Source organism: Podarcis filfolensis, assembly GCF_964270895.1.
Source record: "Podarcis filfolensis genome assembly, chromosome: 6".
Lineage (NCBI taxonomy): Eukaryota > Metazoa > Chordata > Lepidosauria > Squamata > Lacertidae > Podarcis > Podarcis filfolensis.
This window is the reverse complement of record NC_139609.1, coordinates 38,431,957-38,458,943: the sequence shown is the minus strand read 5'-3', so window position 1 is coordinate 38,458,943 and position 26,987 is coordinate 38,431,957. Positions and strand designations below refer to the sequence as shown.

Here is a 26,987-nt window from a genome sequence, read left to right as displayed (position 1 = left end):
AAGGAGAAATGAGGTCTGTGCAAACTCATAAATTGTGCTGGACTTTCCAGGTACAGTTCAACCCTCATGACCCTTGCCCATCTTGGCTTCTTAAAGCTAACCATAGGAGATTAATAGGGTCCAGGAAGTGATTGGTGCTTCATTGGAATGGGTGAGGAACCATTTGTCTTGAAGTAGGCGGTGGTGTGTCCACTCTTTAAGAGAACCTCCCTAGACCTGGAATTCAGTGGCAAACATCCTCTTTTTGGAGAAGGTGCTTGAGAGGATCATTGCAATTGAGCTTCAGACATGCTTGGAGGAAAATGAATGTCTGGATCCATTTCAGTCTAGCCTCAGGCCCATTCATGGCCCTAAACTGTCTTGATCACAGTGGTTGATACATTTGTTAGAAGAGAGATGGAGGGGAGTGCAATCCTGCTTATTCTTCTTAGAAGCTTTTGATACCACTGACCATGGCATCCTTCTAGAGCAGCTCAATGAGGTGGTGTTTGAGGGCACTGTATTTCAGTGGTTCCGCTCCTACCTCCAGGGTCATTTCTAGAAAGCATTTATGGAAGGCCGCCGACACCATTGGAGTTTTCCTGTGGTGTTCTGCAGGATTCCAACTTGTCCCCCATGCTATTTAACACCTATATGAAGCCCCTGGGAACTGTCACCAGCAGTTTTGGAGTGAAGTGTTACCAATATGTGGATAGCACTTTTATCTCTCTGTTCCATCTGAATCAAGAGAGGTGGCTGAGGAATGAACGCAATGATGTGGGCCAACAATTGGAAACTGAAGCCTGAAAGGACAAAGGTGTTATGTGTTCCAAGTCTTGTTGAAGAGGTTCTGTACAGGGTTGCAGTCCCCTGGAAGGATCAGGCTTGTCGCTTGGGGGTACTCCTCAACCCAGTGAAGTCACCTGAGGCCCAGGTAGCCTCTGTGGCCAGGAGTGCCTATTTCCAGCTCCAGCTGGTTTGTCAGCTACACATTGTGGGTTTCACCTTGATCTGGTAACTTCCAGATTGGATTATTGCAGTGCTCTCTATGTTGGTGTGCCCTTGAAGTCAACTCAGAAACTTCAGCTGGTTCAAAATGCAGTGACCAGATTACTGGCTAGGGTTTTCCTTAGAACTCTTGTATAATCCCTATTTTAAAGCAACTGCACTAGTTGCCATTTTGTTTCTGGGCCTAGTTCAAGGTGCTCACATTAGTGTTGAAAACCCTACATGACCCAGGCCAAAAATACCTGAAAGGCTTACTCCTTTCCTGTAGCATTCTAATATTGCCAGAGGATACCCTTTTGGTTGTTTCACATCCGCAGAATCTCAACAGGTGACACCCTGGAAGAAGACATGCTCTGTGATAGCCTCTGAGTTTTGGAATTTCCTCCTCACAGAGATGTATCTGGCACCTTCACTATAAAGCAAGCTTACTCAAACTCGGCCCTCCAGATGTTTTGAGACTACAATTCCCATCATCCCTGACCACTGGTCCTGCTACAGTGGTGCCCCGCAAGACGAATGCCTCGCAAGACGGAAAACTCGCTAGACGAAAGAGTTTTCCGTTTTGGAGGTGCTTCGCAAAACGAATCTCCTATGGGCTTGCTTCGCAAGACGAAAATGTCTTGCGAGTTCCTGTGGGTTTTTTTTCCCTCCCCCCCCCTTTTTCTAAGCCACTAAGCCGCTTATCCGCTAAGCCGATAAGCCGCTAAAAGCCGCTAATCCGCTAATCCGTCAATGGGCTTGCTTCGGCAAGACGAAAAAACGAAGAGACTCGCAGAACGGATTCTTTTCGTCTTGCGAGGCACCACTGTAGCTGGGGATCATGGGAGTTGTAGGCCAAAAAACATCTGGAGCGCCAAGTTTGAGGAAGCCTTCTATAAAGCTTTTAGTGAATGCTGGAGACATACATCTTTACTCTGACCTTTGACAACTGAGAAGTGTGTTTCCAGAAGACATCCTATTCCTGTGACTATAATTTGTTTTAACAGGTTTTATTACCGAATATCCAGATCTGAAAACAGATATAATCAACACTATTGAATCGACTCATTTAAAATGAGAGGAGGTGTAACTTACCCTTACTTTGTTGTTCTGTGTAGTCCAGTATTTGTATTTTCTAAATTAATTAAATATTATTTAATTTATTTAAAAAATAATAAAGAATTTTAAATTATTGTAACCTGCCCTGGGACTTGCTGGTGAAGGCAGGTAATAAACGTAATAATGATGTTAATAATATAATCCTAGAAAACTTAAGAGAAACCATGCAAAAGTTGGCCCTATTTTTCATTAAGAGCATTTGCCACTGAAATTAAGTAAACAGTAAAGAGGAAAGCCACAGGGGGCAAAGTTTTCAAATACCGAATCTGCAGCTTTGAAATCTGATGCTTTTGGGTTCTGAGGCCACAATCAGAACACCACAAAATAATTGGTGTTCCCTGCATTAAGGAAGAGACACTCTTTTTCTTCTGTGCTCTGCCCATGGGTAAACATATCTGTAAGGTATAATGTTTTTGAGTATTGCATGTATGTGTCTGTATTGACGTGGTGGAATCGTATTTCTGCAGATCTATAAGCTCTAAGCTTCCAAAGAATATAGGAATCAAGTGTGTTGGCGCTTTATAAATGCCACAAAGTAGTATCCACACACTAGGGTAAAATGAAAGGAAAAACTGAATATAGATTTGTCTAAAGAAATATAACATGTCCTATGAACTTGAGGCAGGTAAAGAGATCTTAAAATTAAAATACATATATGCTTCCATCTTATTAGAATATGCTGGCAATTTCAGGCCAGCCTTGGGAGAACCTCTGTGTCTCCTTGCTGGTTATATTTTTTGTCTTGTGCATTCTTGAGATGGCTGAGTTATGATGGAAAACATTACAGAAATCTTTTAATACCTTTTTGTCCCAAGACCATAACATTCTAAATGGCAAATCCAAATACAGTTAATAATAACAGAAGACCCCTCCTGGATCAGGCCAAAGGATTGTCTAGTCCAGCATCTTTTTTTCCAGCAGTGAAAAACCAGATGGCAATGGGAAGCCCACAACTGGGACATGAGGGGAATACCAATTCCCGATGCTGTTCTTCAGCAACAGGAGTTCAGAAGCACATTGCCTCTGATCTTGGAGGTAGTCATTTTGGTTCTTTTAAAATTATTGGATAGATTTCTAGTACACTGTTTAGAGTGTTTATTTTCCTTAAATGGCTTACAAGAGATCAATAAACTACATTAAAATTCAAGGCTTGAATAGCAGTAAACAACTGAGAAAATTAAAATACAGTAGTAGATAAAATAGTCATCAGTGGTATGTGGCCATCATGGCTAGTAGGCTTTATCCTTTGTGAAATTGTTTAATCTAGGTTGGAGGCCATTACCACATTTTGTGACAGTGAATTTAATAATTTAACTACTTGCTGGAAGAAGTCCTTCTCTGTCCTTAGTCTTCTGCCATTCAGCTTCTTCGAGTGACCCAGTTCTAATATTATTCAGAGAACAAAAAAAAATTCTCTGTCCACTTTCTCTACAGACATAATTCTATACACCACTATATGCCTCCTTTTTTTGCCTCTTTACCAAGCTAAAAAGCCTTGTGAGGACAATGATGCTGTCAGTACAGATTCTAACAGTGCCACCCCATATACTTCGGTTTGGAAGCAAGTTCCATAGAATTCAGTGAGACTTTCTCCCAGGGAAGTAGGTGTAATATTGCAGTTTTGATCATGGGTAACATATTACTAGAAAACATTGCCATTGAGAGGCAAACCTGCCATGCTATGCATTGTATGAAACTGCAACTGTTTTGAATTGGCATTTATTTAGTTTTAAAAGTGTGCAATACTAAGCAACAGGTCTAAGAATCGGGAGAGGGGGTTGCCTGTTCTAGATGGGGTCACACTCACTCTGAAGGAACAGGTATGAAGCTTAGGAATGCTCTTGGGGTCATCTTTGTCCATAGAAACTCAGGTGACCTCAATGGGGAAGAGTGCTTATCACCAGCTTTGGCTGGTATGTCAACTATATCCTTTCCTGAACAGGGATAATTTTGCCACTATGTGTGCCTTCCCTCATGGCTGGTCTGGAGACTGCAGCTGGTGCAGAATGCCACAACCCCAGTGGTGAGTGATGCCTCTCATCAAGCACATATCACACTAGTGCTAAAAGATATGTGCTGGCTGCCTTTAATCACTGAACCAGTTTTAAGGTTCTACTACTAACATATAAGGCCCTGAACAACTCCGAACTATGTTACATTTCCCCCTATGCAGTCTGGTAAGGGCATTAATATCACTTCTAATACATCATGGCTACATTTCTATGTGCATACAAAATACTATAACTGCTGCATGCGATGCATATGCAGGCCTAGCAGGACATAGATTAACCCAACTGCGGCTAGAAATTTCCAAACCCACTTCCTCTATGTAGCTTCCATTGTCTCAACCAAAGTGCCTCTGACTTAGCCTGCTGCAGATTCCTTTCCCTCCATGAAGAGCTTTGTTCCCTCCAGGTATCTTGTGTCTTTCCATCTCCCTTCCTTGCTTTTAGCAGAAAGGCAAGATGGGAACTCAGCCCAGAATGCAAAGAACTACTGAAAACCAGTTCTGTGAGCATCTACCAGATCCTTCAACTGCTTCTTCAGTACCTCATGATCAGTGGGTATTAAGGGGCTTCTGAACATCAAAAAAGACCAACATACTACAATTATGTCCACTTCAAATTTACTGTATGCATACTGCATAGCTAGTATACTTTCAAAGTAATCAAAGTAATCAAACTGAATGCACTAGGATAATGAAAAGAGGCATGTTACATAAAACAAATAGCAATTTATGCCTGAATATAGAAGCCATGTGGTGAATATTATACAGTTGTTTAAGCTGCTGCATTTGTTCTGCAATAGCTGGTGTGTGTGGATGCATTGTTCAATTGATCACTAGCAAAAATGCTTCTGACCCCAAACTGCTCCTGGGATAATATATTTTCCCTGCGCTCGAGATTTTGCATTGTAAGCTATTATCAGTTCTTGCAAACCTTCATGCTTAAAAAAATATACATGAGAATATCTTCATTTTTATTATTTTCATTCATTTCATTATTCTAATTTTAAAAATGTCTATGGTGAGCTACTCTCTGAAATTTATAGGCATTGCATACCAGTTCTAGTACTTCTATGAATTTAATTATCTTCCTTTTTATGATAAAGGCACATGCATATTTCCAGTTTATTACTTCTAGCAATACATCTTCTGCAAGCCTTGCTAAAAATTCTAATAATTCAGTTGTAATAACTAGACAAATGAGAGTATGTAAAAGACTGTACAGTTCTTTACCATCAGCACCTGTCAGATTCTGAACAGGTATGAAAAAACATTTCCACTGATTTCCGTAAAGCAGTGCTGATGACCATAAGCAGATAATTTTTTTTTGCCTTGGTGTGCTTTGTTGTTGTTTTTTTTTTTTTTTGGGGTGCTGGTAGTAGTGATTTCAATATAATTGCTATATGAGGCCCTAGGGGTGGACATTGGCAATTTTTTGTAATGGTTGAAGAGCAACATTTTTGCCTGCTGTATAATAAAGGCACCAGCTGAGCCTCTCTGGGAAGAGCATTCCACAAATGAGGAGTCACTGCAGAAAAGGCCTGTTCTCTTGTTGCCACCCTCTGGGCCTCTCATGGAGGAGGCACACAAAGAAGGGCCTCAAATGATGATAACAAGTTTTGGGTCAGTTCATATGGGGAGAAGTGGTCCTTGAAATATTGTGGTTCTGAGATGGTTCTGAGCTGTTTAAGGCTTATAGGTGAAAACCAGCGCTTTCAATTGGGCCCAGAAACTAATTGGCAGCCAATGCAGCTTGGCCAGGATTGGTGTAGTATGCTCAAAACCATCTTGCCCTGGTGAGCAACCTAGCTGTTGAATTCTGCACTAGCTGAAGTTTCTGAACTGTCTTGAAAGGCAGCCTGATGTATAACGTGTTGCAGTTATCTAGCCGAGAGGTTACCAGACTACAGACAGCAGAAGTTATGCTATTCCTGTCCAGATAGGGGCACAGCTGGGCCACCAGCTGAAGCTGATGGAAGGCACTCCACCTGAGTCTTAAGCAACAGCAATGGATCCAGGAGTAACCCGAAGCTGTGTGCCCACTCCTTCAGTGGGAGTTTAACACCATCAAGAACAGGCAACCTCCTATCCATCTGGTCTATGGAACCACCCACTAACAATGCCTCAGTCTCAATCATCTGGATTGAGCTTCAGCTTGTTGCCTCTCATCCAGCCTATTAGCAAGGCAAGACAAAAGTCCAGCACACCCACTCCCATACCTGCAAATGTAAAGAAGAAGTAGAGCTGTGTGTCACCAGCATATTGCTGACAGCATAATCCAAAACTCTGAATGAGGGAGGTTTTATGTACATGTTAAACAGCATGGGGGATAAAATCAAACCCTGAAGAACCCCACATTGAAGGCTCCATGGGGCCAAAGAGCACTCCCCAAGCAGCGTCCTCTGGAAATGATCACCGAAGTAGGAAAAGAACCATTGCAAAGCAGTGTTACCCACCCCTAACTTGGACAGCTGCTCCAGAAGGTTACCATGGTTGATAGTATCAAAAGCCACTGAGAGGTTGAGGAGAATTAATAGGGACACATTTCTGCTGTCTCTTTCCCAATGGTGGTTATCATACAGGGTGACCAAAGCAGTTTCTGTGCCAAAACCGGGCCTAAACCCCAATTGAAATGAATCTAGAAATGCAAAATATCACTTTAAATTTGCTTTCTGAAACTTCATAGCTGCAGGGTGGACTATGAGAACAAAGATCCTCTATTTGATTGACAAAACTAGATTCATTTACAAAACACTGACCATTCAATTAGTCCAAAATACCTTCAGACCAGGAAACGTCAATGAAGATAAGACCTTTGGAGTTGGGTTTCTCATAGATTAATCTCAAGAGCTAGCAGTGATCAGCTGAAGTAAGCAAAGTATTCTTTAATTTTCTAGAAGTTAACATTTCTTGTCTTTTTATATTTGCTTTTCAATAAGCCGAGAGATATCTCTGTATCAGTGAAAACAAAATAAACCAAAACAATCTGTTAGACAATGTCTCGTCTGTCTTTCTCCTTTTTTAAAACAGAAGAGTCCATTTCATAAGCCTCTTTGTTTCTAAGAGCTGAATAGCACCGCCAGATCGCTTGCACATCTTTTGCCATTGCATCATTAGTGCTTGTTTTTACACAGTTTTGCCCTTGACTGTGTTTCGTATTGTCGTTGTTTAAATGACAGTTCTAAGCACAAATTTAATTGCTTTTTTGCTAGTGAGATAATAATTCAAAAAAGTAAATAAATATAAGATTTTAGTCCACATAAAGCTTAAGTGACAAGCTGATAGAAATGTCAAGGTAATGAGAAAAAGTTAAACATTCCCCCTCCCTTTTTCTATGGTAGGTGAAATCATGCAGGATTATAACTTATTCTGCCATCAAGGCTATTAGAATCAGAACAGTATTTATTGTTATTGTGTTATCTAATTAAGGTCCGTAAACCATAGAAGAATAAAACAACAATGTACAAGGCAATTAAGACTTTCATAAAGGTGTAGATAAGGCTATTAACAGAGGCAGTTATCACAAGCAGCTGCATTTCATAAAAAAAAAAAATTCCTTCCAATGAGATGTTAGCAACTGACTTAGGAAAGCATGCCTGTTACCAAATATCCTAGTCTTATTTCACAACCAAAGTAGCAGTTCTTTACCAAAAAGTTCAGAGTTAACTAGTTTATAACTGATGTACTACATACCGTATTTTTCGCTCTATAACACGCACCCGACGATAACAAGCACGTAGTTTTTAGAGGAGGAAAATCCGTAGGCATGCCACCCGTAGGCATTCCCTCCATAACACGCACAGACATTTCCCCTTACTTTTTAGGAGGAAAAAAGTGAGTGTTATGGTGCAAAAAATACAGTAATTGTTTGTGGTCTCTGTTGAAAAAGTGGAAAGAAGAATCAATTGCACTAGCTATGCCCAAGAGGCTCTTTGGATCCCGGCTATATTCTTGGCTATGCATAAAGGACTTTCAAATCTGTAGATGCAACGCTAAGCACATAGAGTGTTATGCAGAGGTGCCCTAGTATTTAGTAGAGCTTTACACTCCCACCCCCAGGTTGCCACTGTGCTGTCTGGTGCACAGCATTGTGGCCAGTATGTTAATTCCAAGGCAGGCTTTCCGCACCTTCCCTGTAAGCATTTGTAGGGGGAATCTGTGGACCCCTGATGAAGAGGCTACTGCCCAGAAACACAACAACAGTTAGCTTTTGGGTGCTTGCAAAGGAGGTGTGGAAGAAGAATCTGCCTTGGAATAAATAGCACAAAGGTGGCCCAGTGGGGGACCGAGCACTCCATTAGGGCACCTGCACATACTACTGTGTAACTGTTTAACCCTGTAAGTTCTGATTCTCCTCACAACATCTGCACCCATTTGCTCATTCTTAATTAGCAGCTGTGCTGTTACAAACACACTTTTGTTTTATTTTATTCTTTTGTGTTCATGTATGCTCCAGTCCAAGGATCCATTGCCCATTCAACTCTGTGGATCTGTTTCCTCCTTTGGAGTGAATGGGAATGCTGATGCAGTCATTCACTCAATATATGTGGTGTAGCTTCCACAAAACAAATTGCAGATTGACAAAATGGTTCGAAGAGAGCTGTGCAATGGGCTTTTAAGTAGGGGAACTTGCATAAGAAGAGTGAGAGATGTTAGAATGCTCTCTCTGTGCATGGATATCATTGCGCCTGCTATCAGAATTTATCACCGCTGGGTTTCAGATCATAAGAACGCAATGTCTGGATACATGTCAGAGTGTGAATTTCCCAATGTAATTCTGTTAAATTCTCTTTAAATGGGTAGTGTATTCAAATGCTGAAAATATCTGATGCCACAGGCTTAGCCTGTCCAGGGAAGATGGACTGATAAACAGAAATTCTTTTGCATTTGTCAGAGTTGGGCATGGTTGATAGTATGCCTTTGTTCCATTCTTTTAAATGCCTTGGAACTTTACTTGAGACATGTGGTTCTGTATTTAGCAAGCCATGCATTAGTGATATAATGACTCAGATGGGCTTTGTCACATCAACACCTGCCTCTGAAAGCTGTCTCAGGTCCTGCAGTACATCCTGCTGAGCAGCAACCTGAAAACAGGCTTTCCTATCTGAAAAATGCTTCTTTCTGTGATACCCTGTTTCCTGTTGCTAGTCTCTCTCTGTTCCAGGTACATTCACCTCTGATTCTGTCCAGCCCACAGCCCACAAGGAACAGAACAAAACAGTACAGTACAGTGTTTGTTGCAGAACTGGTGCTCCTCATATGTGCCTGGTTTTGTAGTGACCATGCAATGTCATTGGTAGCCTCTCTTTTTGCACCATTTAATCTGATTTTTTGCTTTCCAGGAAAAATTCTGTTAACCTTTCCCCCCCCAAAACAAAAATTGTAACATTCTTTGTGTCACTACCACAGTTAAATAACTCTGATGCATCCTGTTGTTTACCAGAGATTGTAACTAACTTGGTTGGCATTTACATCTCCATTTGCTCGTTCCTAACTGGAAGCTGCATTGTTGCTGCTGATGTGTGCTAAGATCTGGTGCTTGTTGTGGTTGGTAAATCTCCAGCAAAGCAATGTATGTGTGTGTGTGTTGTCTTATGTCTGGTTTTCTTCTTTTAAGGTGCCTCGTCTCCGGACATAGAGTCTAACTATGGGGGAGGCCTGTTAGACATGATGAAAGGAGGAGCAGGGAGACTGTTCAGCAACTTAAAGGATAACTTGAAGGACACTCTTAAAGACACTTCTACGAAAGTTATGCAATCTGTTGCAAGGTACTATGAAACAAAAGCCCTGGAGAGCTCAGCTAGCAAAATAGTAAGCTTAGTAATTATTTCCCTGTCACAGGGAAATAATCAGATTTTAGTAGGCTTGGACAAAGGGATTATTTAGCACCCTGGTGAGATCTTAGGAGGGAAACAGAAAAGGTTGCTGTAGAAGCCTGAAGTTTGAATAATATGATGGCCCTCAAGCCACTGTGGCTAACTCCAGGAAGCCTATAAGGAAGGCATGGAGCAACTACCGTATTTTTCACTCTATAACGCGCACCTGACCATAACACGCACATAGTTTTTAGAGGAGGAAAACAAGAAAAAAAATATTCTAAACGAAACAGTGGATGTATGATTTTTGTGGTTCATGCTGTGGCCACAGACATGTGATCTGAAGGTGAGTTTGGGGTAGCCCAGTGCAAAAATCCTGAGCATCCATGTGGATCCATGCTTTGTAACCATGTTTTTGCACCATTGTGGCCCCATGAAACAGTGGGTGCGTGTGTTTTTTTTGGTGCATGCTGTAGCCATGGACATGCTATGTGATCTGATGGTGAATTTGGGGTGACCCAGTGCAAAAATCCTGAGGATCCATGCTTTGTAACCACGTTTTAAGTGGGGAGGGAAGGAAAAGCACTCAAGGGACAAGGAGCACGCGTGGGGTGTGTGGAGAAGGATGCTGCTAATAATGCAGGAGAGGGGTTTAAGGGGAGAAGGAACACACGTGGGGTGTGTGGAGAAGGATGCTGCTAATAATGCAGAAGAGGGGTATAAGGGAAGAAGGCTCCTCTCCTCTCCCGCTTTGCTCCTTTAAAACAAGCAGGCTCTGCTTCTCTCCCTCCTCCCCGGCTGGGCTTGCTAAAAAGCTTTGCTGCTATTTAGCGAGCTGAGTGGGGAGGAGAGAGGGACAGAGAGCACGGTTGATTTAAAGGAGCCAACCGGACAGGAGCTGCTTACACTCGTGTAAGCGGCTCCTCTCCTCTCCCACTTTGCTCCTTTAAAACAAGCAGCCTCTGCTTCTCTCCCTCCTCCCAACCAGACAGTCAACCAGACAGGAGCCGCTTACACCTGTGTAAGCGGCTCCTCTCCCGCTTTGCTGTTTCAAAGCGAGTCACGGAGGAGGGAATGAAGGGGAACCATGGATCCTCTGCTCACGACTGCAGCAGATCCCCCCCGCCATCCGTAGGCATTCACTCCATAACACACACAGACATTTCCCCTTACTTTCTAGGAGAGAAAAAGCGAGTGTTATGGAGAGAAAAATACGGTAACTTTCCTTTTCTCTTGTTTCTCCAGCTGATACTCAGGAGCATACTTCTAGATATGAAACAGTTCCCTTTAGCCATCATAACTAGTTAGCTATCAATAGCCTTATCCTCCATGAATTTGTGCAATCCTCCTTTTAGAAGCCGTCTTGTGGAAGTGAACCCCATAAATTAACTCTGTACTGAGTGAAGCTTTATTTCCGCTTGTTTCCTCTGAACATACTGTCAGTCAAAACCACTGGTAGACCCTGAGTTATAGACAGGAAGAAGAATTTCTCTCTATCCATAAATTATTCACTTTTTGGAAATGAATCTCCTCAAAAAGGTTAGTGTAGAACTGAAAAGGGTTCAGAAAAGGGCAACCAAAATGATCAAGCGGATAGGAAAAAAATCCCCTGTGAGGAAAGGTTACAGCATTTGGGGCTTTTAAATTAGAGAAAAGGCAAGAAGAGGTGACATGACAAAAATTTATAAAAGTTTGCATGGTGTGGAGAGAGTATATAGAGAGCTTTTCAATGAAGCTAAATACTGGATGATTCCAGACAGACAAAAGAAAGTAATTTTTCACACAGTGCATAGTTAAACTATAGAATACACTCCCATGAGAGGCAGTGATGCCTACCAATTTGGACGGCTATAAAAGAGGGTCAGAGAAGTTCATGGAGGCTAAGGCTATCAGTGGATGCTAACCCCAATGGCTATTATTCTATCTTTGCTGTCGAATGCCATTTTACTGGAATCACTGTTGTCCTCAGGTCCTGTTCATGGACTTTCCATAGTCATCTGTTAGGCCACTGTGAGAACAGGTGTTGGACTAGATGGGTCACTGGCCTGATCCAGCAGGCTCTTCTTGCATTCTTAACTTGGTCTAAAAGTGTGTGGAATTCGACAGAAAAGTAAGGGATTTGTTTGAGGGCTGAGATCTTCAGTATTCAGGCTGGTGGTAACCATGAACACAAATTCATGAGGCAGCTTCTTTCCTAATGTTCAAAGTGACCCCTGCAGCCACCATTTTCTTGCTCTGGGAGGCCCTTCTGTCATTATGCTCTTTGAGTCAAATGTACTGAAACAGTAAAGGAACATTTAATATTAGCTGAGTAGACACCATAGGTGGTATCCAACAAAGTAGTTCCCTTAGTGCAAGAATTTCTGTTTGCACAATGGAACTTGCCCTCCCCAAATTTACTCCAGAGGTTTTGGGGAAAACCCAGAACAGATTTAGGGAGCATGCATGGACAGAAGAGGGAGGGGAAGTTTTCTTGGCAGCCCAATGATCCTTGTCCTAACAGAACTACAATCTTGGATACTATCTATTGAATTATTTAGCTGGCATTATATGCAGTTGTCTACAAATAAAGACCCAGGATGAGCTTTGTAGTTGTTGTTTTTTTTAACTACCTAATTTCTAATATTACAAAATAGCTTGAGATTTTAGATATTTCCAACAGAGTCGTGAGAGTGAAAGGCAATGAATCCCAATTCAGGGATGAAGCAACTGTGGCCATCCCAGAGGTTGGGCTACAACTTCCATCATCCCTGACTATTGTACTTCCTGGTTGGTGTTTATGGAAGAAGGAGTCCAGCAACATCTGAGGCCACAGGTTTCCCATCCCTCATATACTTTATTGTTACCTGAAAGAGAGCGAGAGCGAGAGTGAGAGAGAAAGCTCATGGGAACTATTTCTTAAACCACCTTTGGTTCCATGACAGAAGAAAAGGAGGGGTATACATAAAAAAAAATTTTTTGGTTCATCATCTCTTAACGCATTCTGGTGCAGGGCCAGTTTAAAATCAATAGCTAATTGACATGAAATATCTGCATAATTGCATGAGAGAGAGATTCCACTGCATAGTCAGAAGTGAAATAATATGAATGCAGCAATTGGAGAGGAACCACAGGGGCATAATGCACCCCCAAAATATGGGGAAATGCTGTGCATTACAAGATGCTGCAGTTGTCTCTTTGCTGAGCGAATATGATTATTACTTTACAGACACAGGGAAGACTTGTGCATAGGCCTTAATGGGACATGGAACATCTATAAAACTTCTGTTGATTTTGGTGTGTGTATTAACCAGCATTTATTTTCCTATCTTTTAAAATAGCTACACCAAGGGAGAACTAGATATTTCTTACATTACCTCAAGAATTATTGGTAAGTGTGTGAGTTACTTCAAACAATGAAGCAGTGCTCCATGTAGCAATGCAGCCATGTTAGACTTGTTAATTGTCAATCTTGTATCTTTTCTGGTTTAGAATGTAAACTTACATTTTTCATGTCTTGATAGTGATGTCATTTCCTGGTGAAGGAGTTGAACTAGGATTTAGGAATCATATTGATGATGTACGGACGTTCTTGGATACAAGACATCCTGACCACTACACAGTTTTCAATTTGTCACCGAAGTCTTATCGTACTGCCAGGTTTCATAATAGAGTAAGTGGCTTCTGCTGGTACTGTGATTTGACACAGACTATCACAGGGTGTTAGCTCTGTTTGTAAGATTAGGCATGTTATCTTTACGACCTTCTCTATGCAAAACAGGTGCTCTACTGGTGAGCTACATCCACTCAAGTTGGCAAGGAAAAAAGAGGTGCCTAAATTATGGAAAGGCCTCTAAAAGTAGAGGTTCAGATGGGTACTTCTTTGCCTGCTTTTAACCAATATCATAAGACCATGTTATTCTGGTGGACTTATATTTTTGGATGGAGCCTGTACTAAGTTTTTGTTTGTTATTTGCTGATATTTATATGGTGCTGTCTTACTGATATTTGGTTAGTTTGTGTATTGTTAGGACACTTATTGTTAGACTGTTATATGCTTCCATTAAAAAATCCCCTTGGAAATAACGTGGAAATGAGTGCTTAACTTGTGCTGTATTCTACTATAATCCACTATAATTCTGGAAGTAGCTTTTACATCAAGCTGCTTTTATATAATATGGAAATTAGATTTTAGGGAAGTGTCATGAAAATGGAATAAACTGCCATGTGAATGCAGCTTTTGAGAACAATGGCAGGGCCTAGCCCCAAGCTGGATAAATACACTTACTGGAAACAAATACCATTGAGACTAATGAGGTGTACTACCACAGAATAATGTGGGTGCATGCAACCTGGAATTTTGTAATAGATTGTGGACAAAATGCTAGGGACTAGTGTATACTTGATACAAAGAGCACTTATTAGTCAAGCATGCAGGAAAAGTAATGCATATTTCAGAAGAGCTACTTTAATTATTATTTAAATTATTTAATTATTATTAATATTATTTAAAATAGTTTTAGGCAGTTTTTCTGGGCAAAGGCCCATCCAGTGTATCTTCTTCACTGTTCATTATTCTGTATGTGGTGTTATCTAAATTTGCACAGACAGTTCTTTTGCTGCAGTGCAAAGAATGGCTGGCACTTATATTGTTGTGCCTCAATAATAGAAGAAAGTTCTTGTTCATGGAAACTCATATATTAGCTTAAGCTGCCTTAATCTTGTGGCTTTCAGAGAGATGTAAGCAGCCCAGTTGTACACAGAATTGCAGCCATTGTCCTTAGTTGCCACATATAGTTTGCAATTATATCAATTTCATTTGGTTAGCAACCTCTCTCCCTTTATTAAATATATTGTAATTTTCAAAGTAGTATGATTGTTCTTTTAAAAAAGCCATGCCTGAAAATTTTGTTTTTAATTCCTGAATTCTGTAATAAATTGTTACTGTTAACTGGGTAGCTGCTGAATTATTGTGTGCTATGCAAGCACAGACTGTAGATACAGTACTCAAAACACCAGGGCTGCATGCATACACACCATACATTTAAAGCACAGTATTATTAATATTATTGTTGTTGTTTCAACAAGTTATATACAGTTTAATTTACAATCATCTCTAAGTGGTGTGCAGAAGATTAAATAAAACAAAATTTTAAAAACTATTTTTTTAAAAAAACTTCAACTAAAATGCCTGCTGGAATAATAAAAAAGTCTTCAGTGGATGCCTGACCTAAACTGGAAATTTGAAACAAAATTTGACCCACAACACTGAATGCACAGCTCCTAAGAGATATGAGCTGTGCATCCAAGCCTTGGGGGACCATTAACAGTGACTCCTCTGAAGACCTCAGTGATTAGGCAGGAACTTAAGGTATCAGGCAATCCCTAAGGTATCCAGGGTCTGAGGGCCTTGTAAATCAGTGTAGGAACTTCCACAACTTCTTCCAAATTATTCTGGGAACTGTCATTTGTTTAGGGCAGGTATAGGCAAACTCAGCCCTCCAGATGTTTTCGGACTACAACTCCCATCATCCCTAGCTAACAGGTCCAGTGGTCAGGGATGATGGGAGTTGTAGTCCCAAAACATCTGGAGGGCCGAGTTTGCCTATGCCTGGTTTAGGGTGCTGGGAATTTTAGCTGTAAGGGGTAAACTACAGAAAAGACTTGAATCTTTTCTTTCTAAACCATGAATTTTTATGTTTGCTAAGCAACCCTTTGTTTAATGATTGCGAAATGTGCTTAAAGGGGCAGCTTGTCCATTAAAATGAATGGAGCAGATGACCTAACATGTTACTATGAAATTTCAAATTAACCTTTCCTTACTTTGTGACTTCTTTAGGTATCTGAATGTAGCTGGCCAATTAGACAAGCGCCAAGTCTCCATAACCTCTATGCTGTATGTAAGAACATGCATAACTGGTTGCAGCAGAATCCCAAAAATGTTTGTGTCATCCACTGTATGGTAAGTCAGGCAGTAAGTAACCACTCTTCAAGAAAAGTCTGATCACAAAACAGCTTGTTTATAGAGGAACTGAGAAACTGCTGACTCATTTTTAAAAGCTCATGGTGGTGTACAATAAAGTGTGTATGGTGGTATCCAATTAAGTCATTTGTTGTCAGCGAAATTATTTGATTGTGGTGCCCTAAATATTTTGTGGTTCTTCCCTCAACCTTCTAGAGCAGATTTGGGGAGGGTGCACAAAGTGAGATAAGAGGGTGGGGGGGGGAGTTGTGCAACTGTAAATCCTTGTGCTGACAGGACCTGTTGGTTGGATTCTGCCTGCATATATTTATTTTTAAAGATCAATTAATTATGGATAACTTTTTAGTAAGCCTAATTGATTAAAAGTCGCAGTCTTACTAATATGCTTGATGCTGTACCCCAACAACAAAGCCAAAAAGAGAACTAAAAAGGAATATCAATTCCAGCCTGTCAGGGACACAGAAGTACCTTTCTGCGTAAATCTCAGCTGAACAGAAGGCTGATTCATGGGTTACTGAGCCAGTGTGGAGATAAATAAAAACTGTTTCATTGTGGCATTGCTACAATGTTGACAAGCTTCTTGCCACATCTGCCTACTCAATTGCATGGAGAGTCTCCACACTAGAGCCACTACTGTAGTTGCTAGGGAAATGCAGTGCTGGTATGGAGGCTGGAAGATGCAGTAAGAGGTTTGCTGCTGATTTAATAGAAACAGTTTTTCATAGACTCTGTATTGGTCCTCAGAATTAATTGTGTGGATGTCACTGGCTTATGAGTTGTATCTTTACAGTGGTTTGGGAGCATTAATGGTATTTGCATTCAATTGCTACTGTATGAATTTAGTATTAAAGCCAGGAAGCTTCTATCTTGAGAGAACCTTGATCAAATAATGTTGTATGCATTACACAGAAACTGGCAAACCTTCCCCTCTAATTAGCCTGATAGATGCTCTTGTGTTTTATTTGACAGGATGGTCGTGTAGCATCAGCAGTCCTGGTCAGTGCAATGTTCTGTTTCTGTCATCTCTTCTCTAATCCAATTCCTGCCATTCAGTTGTTAAATTCAAAGAGACCTGGAATAGTACTCTGGCCATCCCACAGAAGGTAAGTTTTCCCGACGGACCAAATGTCTAAACACATGAAATGTGACTTTCCATTTCTTTATTTCTTGGAGTCAGATTTTATTCAGTTTCACCCTTCCTGTCTGTTTAAAGCTATGTATCTGCACTGAAATCAGTGGGAATTCATTTTATCCAGTCACTGACTGGTTGAAGGCAGATTGGCAACAGTTCAGCAAAACAAATGCTTTCAGCTAAGGCTTCAATGATCCCACTGGGTTCCTAAGGCTGCATTCCAAAACACAAGTATTCCTAAATTGCTTTGGTCCTGTATAAATTAGACTGTTCCAGATGCTGGATTGAATGTATGTGGTCTCTAGCTGTTATGATAAAAAGAACTGGGATTAATATTGTTTAAGTTATAAAATTTAAAAAAAAAAGTTGATTGGAAAAAAAAGGTGTTAGTTAAAAGGAATGTTAAGAGATTAGGATTTGCTGGATTAACAATTTGAACTAGAAAACAAGAAGGGGAGGTATGAGGAAGTCAAAGAAACATGTTATTGAAAAATTGATACTGAAATTGATTTGTTTTTAATATTTTTCTTTTTCTTTTTGTGTTTGTATAAAATTGGAAAATTGAATAAATATTTATTAAAAAAAAATAGACTGTTCCAGTATAAGTGGGAATAATAATTTTTAGTCATTAATAATCTGAAGCCCTGGGTTTTTGACAATCACAAGAGCATCAAGACTTTAAAATGTGGTATCCCTACCACAAATGAGGAGCTGTAATCCAGCAGCATTTGGAGGGCCACAGGTTCCTGACCCCTATTCTGAACTTTAAGGGAATATTAACTTAGGACCTGTTTTTACACTCAATTGGTAGCAGTCCTGTTGTCAGGGGAGAGAAGAGCCAAATCCTTTTGCAGCTTTCAAACAGAACTGCATCAGGGATTGCATCTGTAAGATGCTTATGTTATACTTGCTTTCTCCTCATGGGATTTTTGCCCCTGAGATCTCTAATCTTATATTTTAAAATTAGACACAGCATTCCTGTTCCTTGACAGCAGGTTTTCTACTATTGAAAATACTAGATTCTGCAACTTGAGGAACCCCAAATACTTTTATAGAGCTAAAGGATGCAATTATTATTATTATTATTATTATTATTATTATTATTATTATTATACCCTGCCTATCTGGCTGGGTTTCCCCAGTCACCCTGGGTGGCTTACAGCATATCAAAAAACATAATAAAAACATCAAGCATTAAAAACCTCCTGATACAGGGCTGCCTTCAGATGTCTTCTAAAAGTTGTGTAATTCTTTGCCTGCTTGACATCTGAAGGGAAGGCGTTCCACAGGGAGGGCGCCACTACTGAGAGGGCCCTCTTCCTGGTTCCCTGCAACTTCGCTTATCCCAGTGAGGGAACCAGCAGAAGACCCTCGAAAGAGGACCTCAGCAAAGCAGTAATATGAATGGACCCCTCTTAATTATTTTTCTCATTGCAGGTATGTAGGATATATTTGTGATCTAATAGCAGACAAACCTATTCAACCTCACTGCAAGCCTCTAACTATCAAATCAGTCCTCTTCAGTCCAGTGCCCTGTTTCAACAAGCAGAGAACAGGCTGCCGGCCTTTCTGTGACATTCTTATTGGAGAAACCAGAATCTTCACGACCTCCCAAGAGTATGAAAGAATGAAGTGAGTGCCACTGTGTTTACTTAGAATACCTCTGCACCCATATATACAAAGCAGGGGAAGGAGCTATCTAGAGCACACAAGTTACTTATGCCCCCAGGCACCAGTAAACATGCTGGTTGCATCCCCTGGTTGATACGTGATCAACACCAGTCTGAAATATAGGTATGGGTATCTGCCTGGGTCTGTGTCAATACAGCTGTGGCTATTTGAATGGGAACCAGGATTTCCCAATGCATATGTGTGTAGCGGCTTCCTATCTTCACACTGGCTCTTATCATACATGAACTGGGAAGTGCTACCACCATACATGTTGGCCATGTTCTGGATGAGCCCTTCACACATATACATAATGTTTAAATAGGGATACATAATGTTTAAATAGGGATAATGTTTTGCCTCTGAAGTTTTGATTTTTGTACTATGGACTGTTTCATATTCTGTGCATTTTCTGCATAGAGTATATTTGTGGATGTTGAAATAGGCTGTAGCTTGTGCTGTGAGAGAGAAGGGAGGTAAACAAACCAGCCAAACCAAGACTTCTTGTTAACTGGCCCAACCTGCTCCTTCTACTGGGTAGAGTGGTACAGTACTTGGGTGTGGGGTAAGGTCACTGTGAATTTTGTTTTGACAGTTCTGATTAATATTACAAGAGTTGTAAAGTAAAAGTTATTTTACTTTTCTTTAGGGAATTCCGTATTCAAGAAGGAAAAGTTGTAATTCCGTTAGGAGTCACTGTCCATGGCGACGTAGTGGTTTCTGTCTACCATATGCGATCAACTATTGGGGGACGACTTCAAGCTAAAGTATGACTTGATGCATTTGTTGAATGTAAAGCTAAACAAGTGGGGGTGGTTAGCCAACTCCAGATTCTTTAATACTGTGGTGAGGTTACAGTGGGGTGTCAAAATCGAAAGACACAATGAGAAGATCAAAAGCAGCTGCTGAAGTCAAATCTCAAAAGGGAAGAGACAGCTGAAAAAGAGAATAGTTTCCTGATGTTTTTCAAGACATTCACTTTATCAAGGGAAATTTATTCCAATACTTTGGGGGTAATGCTTGGTACTGCTCTTCTTTCAGCTCATCTAAGCAGACCAAAAAGAAAACAGATGTTCCCTTTCTGCAGTACACAGTTCTGCACCCATTATTTTTTTTTAAAAAAACTGGGAGATATGGAAGCAAAATAAGAATGAGGCAGTGGTGCTACTTATTGAAAGATGTTTGGTAGTTTGTCTAATAATATTGCTGAACAAGTATTGATGTCACTTTAGACTACAGTCCAGTTCAGAAACTTATGGAGAAACTTGAACTGTCTTCACAAAGTAATATTCCTCTATGTGGTGACAACAACACATAAATTCTTATTATACATAGTCCATTCCCTTTCCAAAAGGGGTGGACAGATCATGCAGAACTAAGTCAGAATTTATGTTATTACTGATAACATAAAAATGATAATAATTCTATATTGTACAGAATAATTCTATACCATGAGCAGTATGTTTCATTCGTGTCTTAGTCACATGAATATTAGGAGGGAGTGCCATCATGTTTTATGACTCAGATATCATTACATTTTATGTACTCATGGTAAGCAGGGCAAATGGGCTTCTGTTTCTCCCCCCACTGTAAGAACTGAATGCAATAGAAAGATCCATATTTCCTAACCCTGATCCAAAAGTATGTCTTCATCAATGCAATATTTTCATACTTTGTTATAATGAAGGATTTGAATTTGCAAAATAACTGTTTAAGCCTGCTACAGACTAACTTACTAATACCTGCATACTATACACCAAATATTTTATTTTTGTGAGGGGGGTTGATTTTAAAATTGTGTTTTAATGTATTCTTTTAGATGACGAACACACAAATATTCCAGATTCAGTTTCACACTGGATTTATAGCCTTGGGAACAACGGTATTAAAATTCAATAAGTAAGTATCTCATGACTAGAAATGATGCTGTGTTCTGAGTAGTTAGCTGCATATGGATTATTGCAGCAACACCCATAAGTGTTGATATGCAATCAAGCGACACCTATTTCAATAGAAATCTCAGGAGTTTGAGTAAATGAAGCATGTAGTTCCCTATTTATCTTAATATAATTCATTGCAAAAGCAATGCATGCTTTTAAAATCTCTTTAGCAAAGGTTGTAGATACTAGGCCGGGCATTCTCCTGCTTCATCCCATGATTTCAGGCACATTGGAGTTTTGTTTCATGCAGAAGGCCTGCATAGGCCCAGAAACAAAATCCACAGAGAAGCCTGTATACTTAACTGGTTGTCATAGATCTACCTAATAATGCAACAAAATTATGCTCCTTAATTAAGGAATATTCTAAAATAAACTAGAGAAGTCTTGCCTTCTAGACACTGTAATTTTGCTAGTGAGTAAGATGTTCTGTTCCCTGGCATGAAAATGTTCCACTTCTCCTAGTAGCAAAATAGGATGTGTTTGAAGTTAAGGTTGAGATTAAAACTCATATGTGAAAATTCTTAACTTTCTCTCCATAGTATTTAATTGTAAAGCCCAAGGGGCCATTATGCTCTAAATTTATCCCTCTGCTCCAGGGCAGGACCATCCATACAAGTCATGTAGATCATGACTTGAATGTTTAAAACACAAGTGGTCAGCAAGACTAAGCAAGGTACCTTACTCCAGGTGTCTGTAAAGTAGGCAGGTTAAATTAGCATCCTGTGAACCAGCCCCTGCATGTGAGAGCCATAGCAGATAGCTGCTCTCATCTTTGCAAAGCCACCATAGAAGCTAATGCCAGTTCTTTCAGCCACGGCTCTCTTGTTTTGCCTGCTTCCTGAAGAAGCCAACCACTGTTATGATGAGCAAGGAGACAAACACTGGTAGCAACAGTAGCATGCCTGCTAAATGCCTGCTAAATGGGCTAAAACAGGGATGGCTGTGGCAACAGCAATAATTTAATCTGCTACATCTAGCCCAAGGCTTCTGTACATGTTAGAGCTGGTTCAAGATCTCTGAAGTAGCAGAAAGGAGCCCTTTAATACAACTCTGCTCACTGAGGCACAACACGTTTTGAACTGAAATAGCTTTTTATCAGGGAGAAAGTTAAATGTGAATCAACTTTCATTTTGCATGCTCTAAAATAAAAGGTAGGTGTCCTTTCCCTGTGGATCACTATTAAATACTCCCTGAACCCATTTGGACTAGAATTACAAATCCAAACTATCCTCTTCATCTGCAATCAGAAATTTCTTCTGAGATTTTAAATACTTCAGATTGAGAGCACAAAGTAAAAAAAACCCACTAAGGTAATATTTTGTCATTGCTTCTGTCCACTAGGATGTCACACTCTGTAAAACTTACTTTACATATATAGAATGTGACATATTTCAGCCATATCAAGTACTTCTTTGTGCTCATCCTATGGAGGCTCAATATTTTATTTTAACATGATATCTTCAAACTGTTTTATTTTAATTTGAAGAACTTTCTGTCAATGTTTAGACCTGAATTGGATGCATGCGACTCATCAGACAAGTACCCCCAGCTGTTCCATGTCATGTTGGAGATAGAAATAGATTCTGCTGATAGACAGACTGATCTAACACCTCCATGGGAAAACTTCACAACAAAAGATATCAACCCCAGCATTCTTTTCTCATCACACCAGGAACACCAGGACACCCTTGCCTTGGCAGGTAAAAGCTCTATAGTTTTAGTGCTGCAGTTTTGACCTTAATGAAAATGCCAAAGTTGGCCATTTATTTCACACATTTTTGGTATGCCTTGACGCTTTGTACATTATAGGTAGAGGTCCTGTAGATGCGCCACAAGATAACCTGAAGAATGTGGGGCAGGGTGCATTCTTGTCATCTCTCAGCTGGCAAGGTATGGGTAACATATCTTTTCAGAACTCATAATTCACATACTAGTTTTCTTCTATCCCTTATCTCATTTCTTGTCCCCAAGGAGCTCGGGAATGCTGTGTTCACATGGCCCCATGGCAAGGCATAAGCATTTTCTTGACTCATAGGAAAGAACTGGCCAGCATATAGACATGCATAGTATTCATGGGCTCATCACACTTCATAGAACTTCTGGCCAAGTTCTCATGACAGGCTTATTTTGTGCTCATCATTGCAGTTGACTGTAATAATGTCCCCTGGAAAAGCAATGTGCTGTCAGCACTGTGCGTTTTCAATTTTGTGTTTTCCATTGTGTGTTTAACCCAAAGTACTTGGGTTAAGTGTAAACGTTGCTATTGCTGGTAGTGTTTACTTCCACATGTGGGGTGTGTGTGTGTGTGTGTGTGTGAGAGAGAGAGAGAGAGAGAGAGAGAGAGAGAGAGAGAAGGGGTATTTCCCCCCTTTGTATCTAGCACTGAAGGATCAACAGAACTACTAGCTAATCTTGAGCTTCTTTTGACCACTAAGATCAAAAACTGGAGAGAAGCAGCTCTCATCCCAGCTCTGAGGACCGGGCGGCACTGGTGCATGAAGAAAGTGAGCAGTCAGATGATGAACTCTTATCCCTCTCCAGTCAGCATAGTAACACCAGCAGTGACAAAATCCACGGGGCACCAAAGCATACCAAGAAGCATCAAGAGCCACCAGGTCCACCACCCCCAGAGGATGTCGATCTTTTAGGCTTGGAAGGCAGTCCTATGAGCAAGAACTTCCCAGCAGCACCTGCCGCACCGCCCTCAAACTCAGACTTGCTGAGTGATATCTTTGGGGTTGGTAACTCTGGAGGACCAAATCAAGGTGGACAGTCGGCTGTTGAGGATGTATTTCAGATGGGTGGCACTGGATCCACACAATCCACCCCACGGCGGTCTGCAGCTTCAGCATCCCCATCTCTGTCCCCAAGAGTAGGAGAAGGTAAAAACTCCTAATTGTGACACTTAAAAAACCCAAAACCTTCTAAAAAAATTTCTTGGCAATCATTTCTAAATAGGTTCTCTTTCTACTAGGAATGGGGGAGAAACTCAGTTCAGTTCACATTTGAAATGCGTACCACATGCATATATTGTTAACAATAACATACATGACACTAGGGGAAATGTGCAAAAATAGTATCACAAGAGAAATGTGAACTAAAAGGATGGCAAATATTAATGAGGACTTTTAAAAAATGCAAATTGATGTGGCAAAGTGAAATTAAGATTGTACAAACAAACCCTTAAACAACTGCAGAATTCTAAGAAAGATAAATGCTGTTTTATATTAACAGTTACTTGTCTGAAGCACGGTAGCCTAAGCTGTCAATTTTAGTTTCTAATTTTTACAATCAAGATTCAGATAGTATTATTTCATGATTATTAACTTGGAGTAACCATTGGCTTGGTTCTGAAAATTGTTAATGGGAGAAAACTTTCTGCATGTTTTCAAATTTGGGAAATTTCCTCCTGCCCTTGGTGCTCCTGTGATGTCCCATCCCCCACTTCTCAGGAAAGTCTCCTGACCCAGGTGAGAACCTTTTTGCTGGGTGCAGGAAGTTGGAGATGTAATGGGAAAATGAAAAAGTCCCCTTCTGTGAACTCCCTTCCATTCACAGTTGTGAGAACTCAAGCCTTTGTTTATGAAAACAAGAAATTTCTTGTTGTATCAGTCACAAATCCTTTATTATCTCAAGTCATTCTGGTCACTTGTTTTCTGTAAGAAATTCTGAAACCCCCCTAACAAAACAGCCATGCTTATTGTTTACCTAATTCTGTTTCAGCCCCATAGTGTATGCCAAGGAGGCAGTGCATGTTGTGGCTGCCAGTGGAACATGCTGAGTTTTTAGCACGTAATCACACCTGCCAGCTTGCTTCTGATTGTGACAGCATGCTAAATGCCTATCCTTCCTTAGCGCATGCTGGCAGCAGTCATACGTCATCCCCTCACCCCACCCCCAACACTGATTGAGTGCTGTTGTTGTCAGTGTTTTGATCCAATAGCAACTGGGCACTGCAGGGGGGGAATGTGCCATATTTTTCCACGTTTACGTGCGTTGCAACATTTAGAATTTGCTGGTTTTTATTAAAACTCATCACATTATTCTGTCCTTAAAAATGAAAAACCTTGATAAACAACTATTGGTATGCAGTTAAAGATGCCTGCATAGTCCTAATAAATGCATGAATTTCAGTCCCTGCCCATACTTCTATCAAAGTTTATTTGCTATCCTCACAGACTTGCTTCTGTCCCTTTAACAGATTCTCTTGCTATTTTCTTCTCTTTCTACCTGGCTCCACTCCCCATTTTCCTAGGCTTCTGTTACCTCCCACTTGCCATCCCACTCCTGCTCTCTTCTCTGTTTTTTAGCCACCTGCCTTTTAGCACTATGCCTATCCCAAATTTTCTGATGATACAAAGCCCCTCCTGTTTCTTGGTTCTATGTGAAACTTTCTTCCGTTCAACCTGATTCTGAACATCTGTCACAAAACCTGCTGTGCACTGACATTACTGACACATTCACCTTGAGCTGACAGAACACCTGAACATGGCACCACAACAGCTCAGGGGCACCTTCTGGGTACATAAGAGGCAACATGCATTTTAAATGCTTCCTCTTTGTGTCAGAATTGCTGTTCCTTAAACCTTCTAGCCTCTTAACTAAATTTAGAAGATAAGAAGAAATATCTTAGTTCACAGTGAACACAAACAGAAAGGAAACATGAGAAGAAAGTACTGAAATGCTAAAAGTGAATGAACTCACTGAACTTGTGTGCTAGTGAAATTTATGTACATTCTGGAGGAAACAGTTGGTATAAATGAGAGAGCTGCAGAACATAACGAGAAAGATCCAAATGCAAATCAAGAGCAAACTTGCCTATTGCAATGAGTTATTGCCTTCTTGATTGTTTTTTTGGTTGCCCGAGTTGAAATTTAAACACACTCCCATAAACTCTCAATTTCACGTGCGTGTGGAAGAAGGTTGTCACTCTCATTCCAGCCTCTCCTGCTCCTTCCTCCACCAGAAGATGGAGCAATGTAATCAATACCTCTACACGAGTCTTTGTCTTCTATAGTTCTTGATTTGATGGCAAATCCTTAATCTCTTCCCTAATTGTATCCTATTTTTATGTACAAAACAGTTAGGAGTAATATGGGTATGCTCTGGAGTAAAGGAACACAGCTTAATAGTGGACTTGGGGTGAATGGGATACACGTTTAATAGAACAAATATGTTGTTCTTGCAGCAGCTGCCTTTGACCCATTTGGCAGTAGTCCCAAGAAGCCTGCCCCTGATCTTCTAGGTTCTTTTCTTGGTTCATCAAATGCCACCACTGATCCTTTTCTTCAAGGAGCACGGAGTCCTTCACCTACTGTTCAAGGAGATCCTTTCAATATGGGTAGGAAATATTTCAAATGCCCACTCTTTTGTTTTTGAATAGAAGTTTAGTGGTGATAACCATATCTTCATACACTTGCAGATTATTAATAAGGTCAAATAGTTTCTCTTCCAATTTCTTAAGTGGTTAGTGGGCCTCAGATATACAATACTAAGATATGATTTTCATGTTTTGAAGTTAACAGCAACAAGCCATGGGCTCCGAATTGTTCACATGCCAAACAATATGAAATTGTTTGATATGAGGAAGTTTATTGGGGAGACTGTATTCTTTTCCATAAAATTTGAAAAAGACTGAAATCCTATATACACTTATGTAGGAACAAACACCATTGAACTCTGTGGTGCTTACTTTAGAATGAACACATGGAATATGGTTGTGTGGCATCAAAAAGCATGTCATTATGAACTGTAGGTCTAGATGGGCTGGGTTTGTCTGAGGGCTACAGTAGAACTTTTCTCCATTTTAAAGCTTAGTATAAGTGCATCTAAATTTTCCAGCAGGCTGCAAGCTTAATCTAATACAGTGGTACCTTGAGTTACAAATGCCTCAGGTTACAAATGCTTCAGATTACAAACTGCACTAACCTGGAAGAGTTACCTCGAGTTGAGAACTTTGCACCAGGATGAGAATGGAAATTGTGTGCCGGTGGCGCAGTGGCAGCAAGAGGCCCCATTAGTGAAAGCACGCCTCTAGTTAAGAACAGTTTCAGGTTAAGAAAGGGCCTCTGGAACGAATTAAGTTCGTAACTAGAGGTACCACTGTATTAATATCCAGGCTTGGAAAATAGCATGTACTAATTTCTGATACAATGAGTAACCAGTGCACCCAGTGTTCTGTCAAAACTATGAATATAGTGAAATAATGTGCATCCAGAATTACTGGAAGGACATTTCCTTAATTTTGATAAACAATGTATGTTAATAGGCAATTCTCTTCTTGTTTAGCTTCTTCTAGTACACCATCTGTTTCCATTCAGCCAGATGTTTCAGGTGATTGGGAATGGCCTAGCAAATCAGGTTTGTCTGAAACTAGTTT

The 26,987-nt window shown here is 40.4% G+C and overlaps 1 protein-coding gene and 1 long non-coding RNA gene across 7 annotated transcripts in view; one reads left to right on the top strand and one right to left on the bottom strand.

Annotated features, from left to right (window-relative positions):
- Positions 1 to 26,987, bottom strand: part of LOC310765760 — a 123,965-nt gene that overhangs the window by 84,581 nt on the left and 12,397 nt on the right. The window lies entirely within an intron of this gene.
- Positions 1 to 26,987, top strand: part of DNAJC6 (DnaJ heat shock protein family (Hsp40) member C6) — a 51,095-nt gene that overhangs the window by 13,570 nt on the left and 10,538 nt on the right. For 2 of the 6 annotated variants that reach the window (XM_083621102.1, XM_083621098.1), the window contains 13 exons: positions 9,708 to 9,858; positions 13,227 to 13,276; positions 13,410 to 13,558; positions 15,725 to 15,859; positions 16,838 to 16,971; positions 18,438 to 18,632; positions 19,318 to 19,435; positions 20,488 to 20,567; positions 22,115 to 22,308; positions 22,418 to 22,498; positions 23,044 to 23,490; positions 25,797 to 25,949; positions 26,897 to 26,968. In XM_083621102.1, the coding sequence (XP_083477228.1) occupies positions 9,708 to 9,858; positions 13,227 to 13,276; positions 13,410 to 13,558; positions 15,725 to 15,859; positions 16,838 to 16,971; positions 18,438 to 18,632; positions 19,318 to 19,435; positions 20,488 to 20,567; positions 22,115 to 22,308; positions 22,418 to 22,498; positions 23,044 to 23,490; positions 25,797 to 25,949; positions 26,897 to 26,968 (1,959 nt within the window). The remainder of the gene's footprint in view (positions 1 to 9,707; positions 9,859 to 13,226; positions 13,277 to 13,409; positions 13,559 to 15,724; positions 15,860 to 16,837; positions 16,972 to 18,437; positions 18,633 to 19,317; positions 19,436 to 20,487; positions 20,568 to 22,114; positions 22,309 to 22,417; positions 22,499 to 23,043; positions 23,491 to 25,796; positions 25,950 to 26,896; positions 26,969 to 26,987) is intronic. The other 4 variants (XM_083621103.1, XM_083621100.1, XM_083621099.1 and 1 more) reach the window with 3 other exon arrangements.